Raw genomic sequence first — 18,245 nt, 5'->3', positions numbered from 1 at the left:
TCTTAACAGGCAGGCTGCATGCCTATTTGAACACAGTTGGAAACGTTATTGTAATTTAATTTTCGTCTCGAATTTATATTTATTGGAAGTTTTTACGTAATTTAACGTCGAAAGTAACCGCTCACACATCTTGGCCAATCTTTAAAATAATGTGTGTTTCATTTTTTCTTGCGTTCCACCGCACTGCGGTATATAACTTTGTAAATTTTATTTTGTGTGTTAATCGCTCTGAGGATGCGCATTGTCATGGTGCACGAAACGTCAGTAAAGCAATAAATCAACCTGCTTATTGTCTCTTTAGTATACCATTAAGTTTTAGTCTCTGTTTTTGATGTCTATTTAATTTTCCATTATGTTGTCATATATGAACAAACTTACCCCAATAGAACAAAGTTACCCCGCAGAACAAAGTTGCCCCGGTTGACGACTACCAGCCCATCAATTTTCGTCACAACGGCTCATCATGCTCATGTATCTTTTATGTGGACGGTCATTGCTCATATCTTCCACTAGCCTATTTGATGGTTTCCAGCTGGTGCAGCCTCCACTACTTGGGATACATGTTGGCGAGCTAGAAGCTGTCCTTTCAAAGTTATTGAATTCATTTTGTTTTGTTCGGAAGTTTTCATCGATCTGAAAACTCTTTCCACTGCAGCTTTCCCTAAAATCGAAACAAAGCTTAATGCAAATAGCTTATAAATCGATTATAATATTATATTTTAATTAGTCTGAGCTAGTTAATACCAAATCGCTTAACGTCAGATCTTTGGGCAAAAACATCAAACATCAAAAGGTTACCCAAAAACATCAAATTTGATGTAATTACATCAAGAGTGGCATCGCTGGGATGCCTTACGATCTCACAACATATTACATAAACTGTGATTTGACCAAATTTCAGTGTTGCCAGAAAGGTAATCAGTTCAAAACTTTTTTCGGGTTTGGAAATGTTGCCAGGAGCACATAAAAAATTTTGTGATAATTAAAATAAAAAATTTAAAAATAAAAAATATTAAAATAAAAAATTGAAAAAATTTTGTCAGAAGATACTTCATTTTCTTGATTAAAAAATTTTGTATCTTAGTACACTTGGGCGAAGTCGGCAAGGAATGTCGCCGTCCTACTGATGGCTATGTATAATTGTGCATGGTGAACAGCAGTGTCCGCTACAGACCTACAGTGATCATCAGTGGCGGCTCGTGGTCTCAAAACATGGGGGGGGCTGCATCAACCAGTAGGCTAACATAATATAGATAATTATAAACCTGTATCGGACTGAGTTATAAATGCACTGAGTTAGGGTTAGTAACACAGTAACATGTTCTTTTAATTGGCTGTAGTTTAATGCTTTTATCATTTAAAGTAAACTTTTGATAATGGCTTGAATTTGGTCAAGTTTAGGTGGTCACCAGATGAAGCTAGTACTATTTTGGGACTTGGTATTAACTTAGTTGGTTAGATCTATGCTTGTGCTTTCCAACGATAGCAAATTTGTTGAAATTGAACAACAAATGAATAAATGGGAGACAATTACCTTCAGGTGTTTTTCAGTGCATTTCCACCCCGTACTTCCTCCTTTATAATAGTCCATTCCAACCTGTGTGATGTACCATGACGTCATCATCCCAAAAGGACGAATTGTGAAACTGAAAGAGCACCAATAATTACAGTAATTGGCTTTACTTCACATCAAAACTAGTCTGTCTCAGTGACTTCTCAAAACACAGATCAAGTAAAGTAACCTACGATCCCTTCACCTAATCACCGATAGCTTCCACACGCTTACCCTAAAGATTTACGAGAACCAAAGTTGAAATCCCTGACCAGGGTCTGTTCTATTTGCAGTCCCCACAGCGCTTGTTCAGTGACGCTAGAAAACTTTTTTCTGAAAAACCTACGTCATAAAAAAAAGAACTAGCAACACCGGACCTGCAGAATTTGCAGACCCAAAGTTGCCAATTAATTTTTATAACACAAATTTTTTTTTATTTCCAGGAAAATTATTATTAAGAGTTTTTTTAATTCTTCAAGCGAAATAAATTAAAAAAAAACATGGCAAAACTATCTATATGTAATATAATTCACATATGCACAAAAATGTTGGGGGGCTGCAGTTCCGCAGTCCCTTATGACGAGCCGCCACTGGTGATCATAGTCTTTCGAACTTCTCTGTCATTTGATATCAGTATAAAATCGGTAGTTTTGATGGTTGTGTTCGTGGCCCATTTGTGCATAAACTGTTTCGTGGTTGAACAACATTGGTCTACTCTATGTAACGTGATTTTAGTCTACAACTATCCCATTACTATTTGGAGTACCATCTTCAAGCCACCTAACAGAGCGGAAAGTCTGCGTGTCATGAATGATGAAACCAAAGACTAGCTGCTCTCTAGTAGCCTTCCAGTGTAGTCCAGAAACATCGTGAATGTGATAAAAGTGGTAAAAGGATAGATCTTCGTCCCCAGAGGCTCACACGACGACGACAACGACTATTTGAAGCTTCAAAAAGAAAAATCGACATCAACACCCATCTAGTCAAATCGTATTTTAAAGAAGACAAAACCAAAGCTCGGACTCGAGTCGACGATTTGATGAACAGAAAACAGGTCCCTTCATATTGTAAAAAAAAGTGAATACAGGATGAAATCAGCTGGCAAAAGTGTGACGTCATAATATCCTCGTAATATTTCTATTCCCTTCAAGGCTTCATGCTCAGAATTTAGTTTTCACTAGGCTATTTCCTTAGTGAAAAGTGAAGACTCGTTAATTTTTATTTGTCGTGGTCGGAATGCAACAGCAATAGTTATGTTTAAAATAAAGCACGGAAAAGTCGAAAATAAAACAGACAACGTCGCAAAAGCACAAAAGTTTATGACGTGCAAATGATTCAGGATTAGAGCTTACCGGTATATGTAGATTAGTAAAGTTATGGTACTTAACCACTGCTGCCAAACCTAACAGCACTTCTTTAGAGTTGAAAGTTAGTTCGGAAAAACGCGGCGTTGTAAAGTTTTTATTCAGTTGCAGCATCCTTAAAAATACTGAGCCCACGAAATCTTATCTGGTCCAAAAGTACCGTAGTCCATATCCTGGACAATACAGTGCTACTGACAATGCAATACAGGTTGCAAGGTTGCACCCTACCATTGCCCAACAGAATTCCATGTGATCTTTGTTGCATATTGGATTGACAATCGTTAACTATTTGCTTGAGTTCACTTAACAAAACTTTGTTTCAGTGTATGCAAGATATTTAATACTACTAAAATTAGTACCACCACATTGTGATTCTAACCATACCGTATACTTAACGTTTTTTGTTCTTCTGTAAAATACTGTCAAGGACCAAGGTATAGGCTGACTAGGTGACCTCATAAGGCGTTACTCTTCTTATCTCATTGCATTGTATAGCCTATTGTATCAGTGTATTATTGTGATATTTTGAAAAACCAGTGGTTGATAGATTTTTGAACAAGAAATTTATCGGTGTATACAGTAGTATTAGCGATTTGATTTTGCTATTTATTTTTGTTTAATTAGTGCTGTTTATAGTTCTGTTGGAGCTGGTATACAAGTCCCTCCCCCCCTTGGTAACTCATGACAAAGAGGAATTGACCAAAACATGTGGATTGAAGTGTGTGAACAGTGAAGCAAAGGTAAAGTAGTTTCACCCTATATGTTTAATCGAGTCCTGTTTTTGTCATGAGTTACCAAGGGGGAAGGGAACTTGTATACCAGCTCCCTTCTGTTTAATTAATGAGTTTATGATGAATGCACCACCTTACCTTTTACAAAAAGATGCGTTTAAGCAAGTTATGTCATGCTCGAATGACATATGGTAAGGTAACCTCTTCTAATGTAGTTGGCCCCCTATGGCTATGGTCATCACGTATAATTACTAGGATGTAGTTAATCTTTTCCAAATTCAGTTATTAACTAGGATTCGATTAATAGGATTATATTAATAGGATTTAGTTATATATATATTCCAGTTATTACTAAGGATGTATAATATATAGCTTCTGTCTTTTTTGATAAATTTTCTTAATGTAAAATCAAATTTTTCGCGTTATCCATATGCATAAACTTTTTTTGTGAAGATGTGTTTATTAACCTGTGATTAGGCTATTGGCTAATTAGTTTTGACTTTAGTCTTGCTGTTAATATTGATACGGTATCATTGTACTTTTCTAAATTAATTTTAGTCCAACTGTTTGTAAGCCAATGTTTTACAATTTCTGCTTTTGTAAAGTTATGTTATCAGTTTAAAGGAATGCTTTTTGGTATTGATTCATATGTGCCAAATCAAATTCAAAAATCATGAAGCAAAGAGCCGATATTTCTTAAGAAAGAGAAAGCAGTCTTTTGCGCAGCCAGTTACAAAACAAATTGTTTGGGTTCCCCCAAAGTCACCCTATAATCTTGTTCAAGAAACCTTATTTCATGATGCATGGAAATTACTGGTTGCTACTATTTTCTTGAACAAAACATCTGGAGCTCTTGCGATTCCTATCCTTTGGAAATTTTTTGAACGTTGTCCAACTGCAAAAGAAACAAAGGAAACTGCTGCTGAAGAGATTTCTGAATTGTTATTACCGCTCGGATTACACCGTGTAAGAGCAAAAACTTTAATACGATTTTCAAATGAGTTTTTGTGTAAAAATTGGCGTTATCCAATTGAGATGCATGGAATTGGAAAATATGGCAATGATTCTTATAGAATTTTTTGCATTAATGAATGGAAACTTGTCAAACCACGTGATCATAAGTTGAATCTCTATCACAACTGGCTCAAAAAGCAATTGAAGTTTGATACTAAGTGAGTTAGTGTAATGATTGAGTAAATTGAGTCCCAAACTTTTTCAGTAGGCTTCTGTGCCACTTGCAATTTTATCAGTGCCGGTGGGCCAACATAGTAGCAACCAGCCAACCACATTCATGTATTTCTTTTTTTCTGCTCAGTAACATATATGTTTCAATGTGATTTATAAAAATGTAAATTGTACACGTGTGGGCTCAATTATAAACTTAAACCGTTTAGCGGATTGCTTTTGACCCTGGGTTAGACTTTAGGGACCACTGAATTGATGTGCTGCGAAGAGGATCAATTTTAAGTACAACATCACTAGTCTAGGGCTATAGATAATTTATTTTTAATCTTCACATTTATGGTGTATTAAATTAAAAATCCATCGATTGTGTATTGAAGCTTAGTTTGTAAAAGTAGAACCAATCATTTATGCTAAAGGTGAAATTGTTTTTTATGCTTTTGATTCTAAATATAGATTGTTTTGACTTATTTGGCATCTTGTTTATGATAGCAATTGAAGGTTGTTTACAATTATCTGTATACATATGATTAGCATATTGTGTTGCATGTAGCATGTGTTGCATTGTTTTACGTGTTTTTACAAATAACATGCTTTAAGAAAATTGAAAAAGTTTACTGCACTTAGTTGTTAAATCTATATGGGCTAAAAACTAAAAGCCACATGATTGCTTTGCTCTCCACAAATCAAACATATAACTCAGAGGTGGGCAAACTTTTTATCTTGAGGGCCGCATTCAGAATCTGAATTTGTTCGAGGGCCGTAGTATAATATAGCATAATTAAGATTATAAGCCAAAACGTCAAATCTAAAATAGTCAAAACACAAGCTTTTATTTATTTTTAAAGTGACAAAAGAAACGCAGATTTTATATACAGTACATGTATTATTTAAAAGATATAAAAAAAGTTTGTCTCAATTATTTATTTAAATACAACCCACATCAAAGATAACACTTTGCCAGATGCACTTTGAGCGAATTAAACAGAATACATCTGTGAGCAAATTAACATAATCAGAAAAACTAAAACGAAAAAGAAAGTCTCATGATGCGACAGGCCGAAGTCAGAAATTTCAATTGTGATGTAACCGGCTGTTTTTTGACACTATTATTAGCCATCCATTCATGCAAGATCACAATGTGGCTGGGGAAACAAACTACTACAATGCGACAAAAAGACTACCGGTATAGCCTAACCTATTTTCATCAAGATGAAATATACGAAGAAAAAGTTTAATTATATAAGTCATTGTAGTAATTAAAATTTTTAAGCAATTTTAGGATTATTTTATTATATATTTGCTTCAGGCTTTTGCAGGCCGCACAAAAAGTAGTCACGGGCCGCATGCGGCCCGTAGTTTGCCCACCTCTGATATAACTTAAAGTTTTGCATTGATTAATATTTTTGCCTTGAGGATGGAGTGTAGTTTGAAACAAAACTAAAACTTGGGGTAGTAATGACAAAAACAGTTAGAAACTTATGACAAATCTCAACTGGTAATGTTATGATACCATCCATTTGTCTCTTCAGTTAACAGATGAGACCAGTTATTTGTCTCCCTAGCAGGGGTTCTCCAGTTTTACAGCTTCTTTGTTGTTTGATTCTATCCAGACTCTTTACATTGTTGCGCTGAGGTATTCTCGAACCAACCCTAGCCATTTTTTTTTCCAATTTTCTTCTTCTGGACCGAAAGATTTTTACCATTACCATACTGAAACAGAGTTTCCACCTGATCATTAGGGCCTCTAAACTAAAGGTTTTGTAAATAAAAGTTGTTCCAAATATTTTAAGCAAAAGTTTTGTCTTATCAAGATTTTCTCATTACAGCCAATTTCTTGTTCGTGTAAATTTTTGAACAATTGTATCTGCTTACTAAATATTCTGTAGTATGGGACTGGCTTTTAGTTAAGCCAGGGTGGTCCAAGGCTGCAAACATGAAGGGCCACATTAGGGTCTGAGAAAAACTTCACCGGCCGCATAGTGAGAAATGATAACGCGTTGCTGAAAGTAAAAACGTTAAATAAATTGCGATTTTGAACTTCTTTTCTATAGATTTCTATCTGTTTTAGCTACATTCTTACTGTTTGCAGGCTATGAACATTAACATATCTTGTCGCTGACAAAATACAGTTGCAATGAAAATTGAAAGGACTGTGTTTGCTGTTCTGATTGACCTAATGTTTTTCTGCACGCCTAACTCACTTTTTAATCTCTGCTTGCGACTCAAAAACTGATTTTCAGCTAATAAAAAAGATAGGCTACGATACATAACACGTCAACAAATTAGCAAACCAAAACAATTTATTGTTTTTTGCATATAGTGTCGATCTCTGGTTTAAATTCAGTGGTCGACAGACGTAAGCAGGCATCCAGGGTTTCATCAGCCATTCTGTTCTGTGTGTCGCTTTTTAATCACTTCATAACGGAGAAAGTGCCTTCATAACTGAGAAAGTGCTAGCAACAAAAGCAAAATATCAACGCACGTTTGTGTCGTCACAAACTGACATTGTTTCCTCATAGTTACCTATTGACCCGATTATGCGCTACTTATTTAGGGTTGTGGCGAATGTAATGTATTTATAAAACGTAGGTGTATTTTTAAACCTTGGGTTTAGCACTGATAATTCCGGTATGCACAAAGTGTTTGCGGTCCGCACAAAAGCTTCACGCGGGCTACATGCGGCTCGCTTGCCAGGGTTTGGACCACCCTGAGTTAAGCATTCTGTAACACTAGAACTCTGTTATCTTATGATTGTTTGTTGCAAAAATGTCTTCAAAATCTACTTTGTTAATGTTTTATTGCTACATGCATACATAGGCGTCGATTTTTTCTTAGAAAAGAGGAATTCTGGGTGGGCGAGAGTTTTCAAACAGATTTCATTGAATGTGTATTGTGTATGTTCGCAAATTCGCAATGGTTAGTCTTTGCCAGTCCTCGAAATTAGCGGCGGCACACCGCAATTGCCGTGGTAAATGCCGCCGCAAACGTCATAATGGCCATTCTGCTACGCAGTAAAAATGCCGCCGCAAAATGAGCACTTAATTAGGACAAAAATTGTTCAAAATTTTTTCCTGTGTTATTTACTCGCAGCGAGAGTTTAATCAGCAGAAACATCGCACCAAGACCTCACCTCGGACTATTTTACTTGCTGTGAACACTCACTCAGTCTTCGAAATTAGCATATTTTTGCTTCGTCTAAAACGTTGCCGAGACTAAACGGCAAAAGTTGAAATTGCCTCGGCAATGGTTGTGAACGTTTATTACGAAAAAATTGTACCAAAACATGCAAAACGAGAAGCGAAAAATATACTAGAGTAGTCTATCACAACCACACTGTTTGATTTGTTGTGTGTGATGTAATAATACCAAAAGTAGCGATAAAGCGAGCAACGCGATACGCATGCTATTACGGTAATTTACGTTAAATAACTCGTGGGGAAAAAGTAAGTTCATTTTGGGTTGATTCAACGTTCGAGTCAGCACAAATCGAATTAATTTTCCGGCGGGTTATAATGTGTAACAACAATGCCTAATTAGAAATTTACGTTTGTTTTACATTAATTCGACATCTAGCGACGTTGAATTAACAGCTCCCTGCGAGAAGATTGCCTCGATTTACGTATACACTAACATAATTTCGGCACAATTGGGATACTGTGAGCAACGCAAAGTCTGTTTGATAAAGAACTAGTCAGAATCGGAATCATCAGATGCTGTGTCGGAGGATGAGGTTGTCGCGTCGTCACTGGAATACTTGCAGACGCAAAACTGCCCGTTCATGAACGCGATGCCATATGATCAGAAGCATTATTTTTCTTTTCTGCCGAAGAACCGTTTATCCAATTTTGTACCACTTTTTTAACTTGACCCCGTAGCTTTTCTAGTTCCGATTTGTTTCCGTCATAAAATTCTTTACAAATTTTGCAAAATACCACCCTAACTTTTCCTTCTGTTTGATAACCTATATCAGGTAAATTCCACTTTTTAACTGTATCTTCCTTCACCATCATTTATATTCGCAACGACACCGGTAAACAATAAGCATTCGACGAAAAAATAACTTTTGCGTAACAATCAGCCTAAGTCAGTATTTACAAGGTTGCAAACTTTTACAGTTTACAAGAGCATTGTGAGCGCATAAAATAGCTTGCGTAATGCTCTGGGCTACCGCCGAGTGACACGATGAAGAAGAAGCGCATAAAATTTCGTTTGATTAAAGCATACGGCAATTGCCGCCGCAATCCAAGGTTTGTTGATTTGGCGACGGCAATGTTTTTGCCGTCGTAGATGGAAGCTAATTTCGAGGGCTGCTTTCTCACAAAGACTGCGTTTAGCGTCGCTGCAGCAACTAAGCTTTAATAGGTTTGATGTTTGCTTTCTTGCGATCTTATGAGCCCTGCTAAACCAAACAAATTCTTTTATGTTTTCCTTTGCGACCTAAAAAGCGCGATACCTGTTATCTTTAAAGTGGCGTCTTCGGATTTGCCGCATTTTGATTTGTAAAAAGCGATTGTTTCAGTACGTCTTTAGTTTGTATCGGTTATTTTATTGTTATGTTCATTATGATGTCATACTCATATTCCTTTACGCTGACTGGGAACTGAAGTTTGATTGTGACGTAACGAAGGTGAGACCATTCGGAGAAAATATCAAACGTGGCTTTCTCTCACCAGGAATTGCCATTGCTTTGTTCTGTCGGATACCTAGCGAGAGACATAACGTAAAACAAAAAGTTGCGCTGCAGTTGGTTGGATAATTCAGCGTTAACTAAAACGGAAATAATTGTAACGAACACTTCATAAGTGTCATGAAAACAGGGTGGGCGAAACATATTATGCCCACCCTCGTTTCACGGCAGGGTGGGCGTCGCCCACCCTGCCCACCCTATTTCGACGCCTATGCATGCATATACCATACAATAATTGTTCATTACATTTCAAAAATAAACTTTTTCCTGCAGGTACTAACAAGTTGATGCGGTAATGCCTACAAAAATCCATTTATAAAGTCTTTCTAAACAACTGTTTGCCTCTGATTTTAACATCTCAATTTTTGTTGAAAGTTAAATATATGATACTGTGGTGAATGTATATAGATAATGGTAACTCAATGCTGGCAGCAGCGCATAATGTTTCAGTGAAACCTGAAAGTCCAGTAAAGCTGAAAGATAAACCATGGAATTACTTTCAGGTATATACAATACATGCTTAGCTAACCGTTTTGAGAACTTTTTTGCATGTAGCCTACAATTTAAATTTACATATTTTGGAAAGGTATTGTAAACACTGTGTCAATATGTGGTGTATCAATCAAATTTTAGAAGACTAGATAGACGAATAGTTGTAAGCTTTGAAGAAAAGAACAATAAACTTCGACCTATGTTTTACATTCAGATATCTACCTCTCCATCACGAGCATTGCTTCACGTGCGGTCTGGAATCCACTTGTATTCGTATGCACAGGTACCCAGTCATCAACAACATAACAAATACATTACCAATGGATATCGCTCATATTTATCAGCACGGCAATGCTTTAAAAGGTAATATTTATTTGAAAAAATTTTACTACAAAAAACTCTATTTTACATTTTTACTTCATAAACTCTTGTCAATTTTTTACTCTTGCCATTATTATTTTTCCGTTATAAATGGTGTTACTTTATGTCCTGGTGAGTGGTGATTCTTATAATCTCTTCACCAATCTATCATATTCCGCATATCAATTTTACGATGAAAGTCTGTCACCAAACTCATCATTTAATATCATTGAATTTATCACTGATATTTAAATGGATACATGGCGTGACATATTACAACTAAAGAAATAGCAGGGAGTATCACAGTAAATGGATAAAGTCAAATTCACTGTAAAACATATCTTACGTAACATTATAAACATAATTTTTTCTAATGTTACATTCTCTGCTATTTCTTCCTAAACTTAACTTTATTTCGGTCTCAAGCACGTTTTAATGGTCGCGTTTTCTCGTTTGTACCCTTTTCTAGACCTTTGCTATGTTGAAGTGTGTTATTTTTTTCATGAATGGTCAGAAATAAAAACAACTGAACTACTCGTATGTTTTACTTTCTTACAGTATCACAATCCTTTCCAATGAACTCGTTAACATCTGGTCGCACGCTGGAATGGCAATTGTATTCTTGTTTCTCATGTTTTATGATCAGACTTTCATTCTGCCTTCACTGCAGACGACAATTGCTGACCACTTTGTTTTTTTGTCGTTTTCGTTATCTGTTCAGGTAAGTTTTCCTTGACTTCTTTTGAATAAAATTTCCATGTGAGACTTTAACCTCATTTCCTGTTTTTTTGGTAATGAATAATTGAATATAAATGAATTTTATTGCAAGTTTTTTTTATAACAAAAAGGAAGAGTTTAATACACAATGCTCCATGATCACATTAAAAGCATTACATTCTTTTCCAAACAATTGAGGATGTAAAATTAAAAGTTCAAATTTTAAGACTAATTATGATTAAAAAGTTTTGATTCTTTTAACAATGTCTTTTTACATATATATATATAGTTTAATGTGGTTATGAGATTGTGTACATACAGTACGTTATCTTGATGGCAGATTTGTATGATCGGTTCTGCTGGCTACCATACCTTCAATTGTCATGTTCATAAGAAAGTGGCCTTGCGTTGGTATGCAGTTGATATATTTGGGATATTGGTTGGCATACTCGGTTGTTACGGAGTTGGTCTTTATTATGGATTTTACTGTCAAAATGCAAGTACCATAGCGTTGCATTGTTTTTGAATGGACCTATGTTGTGCAAGCACCAGATGCTGATGTGATTAGCAATTTCATCAATGACGTTTGACGTGTGCTATAAGCTATGATAGTTATCCCTTTGGATAACCAGTAAACCACTGTTGCAATACTTCGTTAGAGTTATGGTAAAATATAGTTTTAGCTACAGAAATACTCTAGTGCGATATTGGATGAATATAATATTATGAGCAAAGAATATACCGTAGTTTATAAGTATTACAACTCAATAAGCCCTTTTTTAGCAGTGTCATTCAAATAAATATACTGTATGCTTGAACACTTGAACAGTCGTCTTTCTCTTGATTGTAAACACCAATATATATCTGAAATATTTATTTGAATAAGATGCTGAAGAAGCCGCATTTAGTATGGCGAAAGCTTTATCATTAAATACAAGTTTCCGAACCTGACTGATTTTATTTATTTACTTGATATCTGAAATAAAATTGACTATTTCCTTCAACACGTTGGGGTAGTCAAATCTGTAATTCAGTTTTTAAGCTGATGATCTTAAGAAAAAAATTATTATTACATAGTTATACACTCATGCGATAGTTGAAACTTTTGATTTTGTATGCATCAGTGCCAAGTGTGGTGTAAATTTGTTCTTTGTATTTGTTTCCACAGAAGGTTCGCAACTTTTATTCTTTCATAGTCGCCTCTTTGATGGTAATTTCCGGCACATTATTGTCCCATCCAATGTACATGTCAGACAGGTAACCAATTTCGTAACTGCATTTTTTATTTTTTGTAGGTATCCAAAATAGCAAAACATTTGGCCAATTTCATCAAATATTTTTCAAATCATCTCACTTAAAAACTTATGAAGTAATTTCAATTTTTTTCGTCCATTATGTTTAATGAAGCTCTGTAGTTCGTGCACGGTGTAGAGAGCAAGAACAGTGTCTCCCATTGTTTGTTGATGGTCGCAAGTGTGTAGGCTAGTGGGTCTTGCCGTAAAAAGAAAAAAAAAACATTGGTCAAGGACTTAACGTATTTGAAATGTTCGATATCAATCTTAAATGATTACTCACTGCCTGACGTTGTCATATGGTGTCCCAGCTGGCACAATTACAGATTTATTCACCTTTGTTCACTGTGCGTGTTCGGATTTTTGCCGACTTTACACTGGTCGCTTGTTATTCCATCCGCGGAAGTAAAAGTGAGTTCTGTTTGATTATTATACAAAATTTATGCACTTTGACAAACTGCTATTGGATATAAGTATTCTGCATAAGCTCACTGTCCTTTTAAAATTGTTTTAGTTACTTTGCGGAGGTTAACAGTTTCTTGGCAATGACACTTATCTGTCAAAGTCTTTAATTTTCCGAAGTTCGGTTTTTGCAGTTTAATGTGAAACTCTAGCTGCGCACTGTCCTTCTACGCAATACAACTGCTCATGTGGGATTTCTTATAAGCGACAAATTTATTTGCGGATAGGCTACTGTATGAACATTTTAAAACATCAACACTTTACCATAATTTACATCCACTGAACAACATTTATTTCTTGAGGCTTTCTTGTCGGGTGTCTTGACGTTCTACACGATCTTAGGTCTCGCAACGACCGTCTACCTTACCAAAATTCCAGAGCGTTTCTTTCCAGGTGATTTATGCAATAATTGTTTTGATTTTGAAATTTGTGGGAGCATTTTCCGTGGCCTGTACGACTACGCGGTTTTTGATTATCATGTCATGAGTTTCTAAGTTCTAACTTGCTCCACACGAGGAAAAATTGAAAGACTGAGATAAATTTTGCTTTTGCTGTACCAATTTGCTTCAGATAGATTGTGCGTGAAATAACCGCCTATTCAACCGCGACCAGTAACTCGAATTGCTTTGCAGGGAAATTTGACTTCATCGGACAAAGCCATAACTGGTGGCACATTCTCATAAATCTGGCTTTGTTGTATTGGCGCAACTTTGCCTTAAGAGTTTTGACGTATCGAGTGACTTCGTCTGCTTGCTATGATGTCGTCGCTTTGTGATGGTGCAATTTTCCCATCCAGAAAAGATGCCTTTTTAAATCGTTTCAACGTCTTGCCACGATGAAATTCTGCAAAGTATTTAGGCTTCGACTTAGAGATTACTCAGGAAAAGATTAACGCGATGGCTCTCACTTCATTTCCATTGGTGTCCATGCCTTGGGACGACAAATTGGCTTCATTACAATATGTTTAGAATGGATCGCTATTGTTTTATAAAAAATATATAAAGCAAGCGAAAACTAGTCCTACCTCAGCCCGAAAGACACTGGTAGGCCTAGTAGCCTACCTTTTTGGGTACGTTTTGAAAAAACCGTACTGTATGGCTTTTAATAGAAAAATAGGTTATTGTCTATTTATTGATTACCGTATGAACATTTTGTGTTCTTCAGAGCATAATTTAGTTCGTCAAAACTTGCTGTTTTTCTGTTTATTTTTCTATTGATTGCTCTGGTTAGGGTATTAGTTATTTCGCCTGTATCTACACTCACACTCTACAGTATATCAAGAAGCTTGCAGTAATTTAATGAATTAATCACACTGAAATTGCAAGCTTCCAAAGACCGACTCCATGATTATTGGTGTTTTGTCAACAGTTGATAGGCTATTGTGAAAGAATTTATACCGAGTATTTATTGTAGTTAATCTAGCTAGTAGAATGGTCTATATGCGCCTTGCCTATCATTTTTAATTGAACATGTTATGTTTAGACAAAGATTTATTTTTAATCATTTTGAATTTATTGCCCGTACCACCTTATATAGCAAAAAACCCTCTCTGATGACCCCCTTCATAAACATCTTTTGATATTTAAACAGCCTCTGGACGGGATGTTACGATGACATTAACTTTAGGTCACTTTGACATATCAACATTTGTAATGTAAAAGTTTCTATGCAGGCTAATGTACAACATTTTTAAAGCACGTCATTAAATTTTAAAGGATTACACACTCTGCTTTTTCAACAAGGTTTATCAGACCCTTTTAGTATTCAGGGCCTGAGTTCAGCTCAAACCCGGCAGTTTGCACAGCACTTAACTTAAATGAAGGGCCGGACTGTGTGTGGAACAGTGGCGTACCGTGACCACTTTGACAGGGTGTTCAGTGACGGCAGAGCAACAGCGGGGGGTCTGGGGGACTCCCCCAGAAAATTTTTAAAATTAACATTGAATTTGGTGCGTTCTGAGAGCATTTTCAACACAAATTCTGAACATGAACAGAACTGACAAAAATAATGTTGTCGGAATGGAGAAGAATACAAAAATAGATATTTATTTGACAGCGCCTACTGAATGAAAGACTTAATAATATCAAACATTAAGTTGCATTTCTAAAGTCAAATACTTCAGTTCAGTTTTTATCATTTTGTTCATTGGCTTCACATTTTAATATATATATTATATACCGTACCGGTGGTACACCCAAGACGAAACAAACATAGGCAATAATTAATGTGAGACAAACCAGAAGACACAGAAAGCGACTTTGAGTCAGCTGGCACCTGCTACATAATTAAGGTGTTTTAGCAAAAAGGTACAATACCAGTAACCAGAGGTGGGCACCCGCTACTTTTAAAGTAGCGCGCTACCCGCTACCGCTACTTGGGCCAAAGTAGCGCGCGCTACCGCTACGCGCTACCAATTTACAAAAGTAGCGCGCTACCGATACTCGGGCCAAAGTAGCGCGCGCTACCGATACTTTTGTCTAAAATGACACTAGGAAACACTCAAGTCCCTAGTGACGCAAAAATGACCTTGAAAACGAATGCTATCATTCGTTTACGCTGTCATTTTAACGTCGTTATAGAAAACACGTTCTAAAGGAAATTTATTGTTACGCATCTTTCAAAAACACGAGCATTTCAAAATGAGAGTCACTAAGTCCTGCCCGCTTTCGTTTAAGCATATCTTTTCTAACAGAGAAAAGTCTCTCCACCGCAGCACTGGAAGGAACGGGGGTGTTGTATTTAATGAACAGATGTTTTAACTCGGCATTCGAAAAGCTCAAGGACTTGCTCTTGTCCAAAGAAAGGCGTCCACAATTGCTGCTTCCTTCTGCACCGACGTTTCACGGGATGGCAAAAACACTCCAAAAAATACATCCTCGGAGTCATGACTAGTGTCGGTGCCACTCTTCTCAGTATCAACCTGGCTTGATGTCTCCCGCAACAGTCGAATTACATGTCTTGACTTTTTCTCGCAGTGCGTTGGCATCATCCGTGGAAACGTAGTGCAGAAATTGTAGCCACGACGTCTTGAAGGAGGGATGAAGACATGATGCCATAACGCATTTCATGTTGTTGAAGCACTTGTTGAATCGTTTCTTCAGCCCTTCAAGGACTTTCACTTTCAACTCCTCGCAAGTCATAAGATCACTGATCTCGGTCAATTTCTTCCCGCAAATTGTGATGGTTGGAAGCAAGACTCCGTAATATGCCTTGGACTCGCCCTGGAGAATGTCTAAAGCCTGGCAGATAGGCTTCATCACGCGGAGATATTCGCCGAAGAAGTTGACGTCAGCGAGAAAAGACCCAAACTTTGCAACCAGGCCGATTATATAGCTGCTTGGCCACGCTAGTATTGCAAAAAAACAAGCATTTTTTTTCAATTTAAATTAAAAAGTAGCGGGAGTGCGACTGAAAAAAAGTAGCGCCTCTCCCGCTACCACTACTTTGGAAAAAAAATAGCGCCGTTACCGCTACTTTTACCAAAAAAGTAGCGCCGCTACAAAAGTAGCGCGCTACTGCCCACCTCTGCCAGTAACATACAAACACTCTAATTACAAAACGATTAGATGTGTTGTTTTAGAATGCTGCATCAATGATATTGGCTGTTGCCATAAGCTTTGTTGCAGATTCAGACAAGCTAGTCCTAATTTACTGGCACTTGGTGCATAAAAACATTTTATCTTATCTTGTTTCCAACTCTGATCACCTCAAACTCTAATCCAGGGGTCACCAACCTTTTTTGCATGCGGGCCACTTTGGCACTAAGGAGAGCTGTGGCGGGCCGCACTAATAAAATGTTAGGTAGGTTGACTCTTATGCTAAAAAAGAACGCATTTCGTACCCAGTATCCAGCGTTACATGTTGTTCATATTTATGTTAGAACACCGCAGCTTTAGACTTGCCTCATCAAGGCGTAACCGTTTGCTCACTGGTGTTTGACGCTATGGTGCAGACATGTTGCGCTGGGGCTTGGCAGAGAGTGCTGCTTGTGAGTGTGGTGAAATGCAGACGGCAGCCCACATTATCAAGGATTGCCGGCTATACAGACCACCTCATGGTATGGAAGGTCTAGTTTCCATCGATGACGACACCAGGCAGTGGCTAACCAACGGATACCCTGACATATAGCGACAACACGAGAGAAGAAGACGAGAGAAGAAGAATTCCGCAGCAACAACATTAATCGAACAACGCTACTGCCAGGCCAAGCTCCTTTTACAACACTTTTGACTTTTTTAACAATGCCAAATAAACGAGGCCACTTGTTTTGCGCACTTAGATAGCGAGGCGAGCGGTTTCATCAGAATATTCATCGCCAAGCAAGAGTGGTGTTGTCACTTCGCTTTACAAAAGATATCTTGCAATTAACAATTTCAGTAAACAAGGAAATGTTTGACACATCGCAATACAGGCAACAATAGTGACCTACAAACATATCAGCGAAAAAGAGGCTCCAATAACAGGGAAAAAGAAACCAGGCACCATGAAACAAATGCTTGTAGAAATCACCCAAAAATCGTAATTCATGAACTTCTTCTTCTTTTATTGTCGCACTTGATTCCAAGCATTGACTGCCTCGTGTATGAAAAGTTTCCAGGATTCTCTGTTGTTTGCTTTGTGTATTAGGTGTATGTTGGTGTTAGTTTTGTCGGTTTGTTGGTTTAAGTATGTTAATCTTTGTCTGCCTTGGGCACGCTTCCCTTCAATTTTGCCTGTGAGAGAGAGATGTTCTAACTTTCCTTTTCGCAGTACGTGTCCTAAAAATTGAAGTTGTTTTTCTTTGATATTTTTTAGAAGATTGTTTGTTTGTTTGACTTGATTTAAAACAGTTTGGTTGCTTTTTCTGTCAGTCCAGGAAATCCTCTGCATTTTTCGGAATGCCCACATTTCAAACCCATTTATTCTTTTATTAATTGATTTGGTAATTGTCCAGGTTTCTGAATTATATTTAAAAATTGGATAAATGTAGCACTTCAATACTCTGAATCTGGTTGCGAAAGATATGTTCTTGTTGCATAATATTGTTTTCATTTGCTGGAAAGAGGCTTTTGCTTGAGCAATACGTATATTGAACTCTTTATCATCTTTGGCGTCCCAGTTTATTGTTGTTCCAAGATATCGAAAGCTTTTTACTTGTTTTATAGTTGTTCCGTTCATTTTAATTTGACAAATTGGAATTTCATTTTCTTTTTTCTTTGTGATTACCATCGTTTCCGTTTTCTTTTCATTCATTTCCATTCCAAATTCTTTACTTCTTTCATTTACTTTGTTCAACAAATTTTGTAGTTTTGCTTCCGAATCAGCCACCAAGACAGTGTCATCAGCATACCTCAGGTTATTAAAGTTACTTCCCCCAACATTTACGCCAGCTTCATCATCAAGACATCGGAGAATGATCTCACT

The 18,245-nt window shown here is 36.8% G+C and overlaps 1 protein-coding gene across 2 annotated transcripts; it reads left to right on the top strand.

Moving 5' to 3' along the window:
* The first annotated feature begins 4,926 nt into the window (after positions 1-4,926).
* Positions 4,927-14,562, top strand: LOC145777205 (progestin and adipoQ receptor family member 3-like). Of its 2 annotated transcripts, none has more exons than XM_082588527.1 (8): positions 4,927-10,022; positions 10,226-10,374; positions 10,930-11,092; positions 11,429-11,584; positions 12,257-12,345; positions 12,692-12,791; positions 13,185-13,235; positions 13,475-14,562. In XM_082588527.1, the coding sequence occupies exons 1-8, from the start codon at positions 9,918-9,920 to the stop codon at positions 13,523-13,525; spliced, it is 864 nt and encodes a 287-aa protein (XP_082444653.1). In that variant the 5' UTR covers positions 4,927-9,917; the 3' UTR covers positions 13,526-14,562. The 2 variants fall into 2 exon arrangements, with proteins under 2 accessions (XP_082444653.1, XP_082444652.1); XM_082588526.1 differs by having other exon boundaries at positions 13,145-13,235.
* Positions 14,563-18,245: the final 3,683 nt, after the last annotated feature.

This window comes from Aplidium turbinatum, chromosome 9 (assembly GCF_918807975.1).
Source record: "Aplidium turbinatum chromosome 9, kaAplTurb1.1, whole genome shotgun sequence".
Lineage (NCBI taxonomy): Eukaryota > Metazoa > Chordata > Ascidiacea > Aplousobranchia > Polyclinidae > Aplidium > Aplidium turbinatum.
This window is presented reverse-complemented; position numbering and strand designations above follow the sequence as displayed.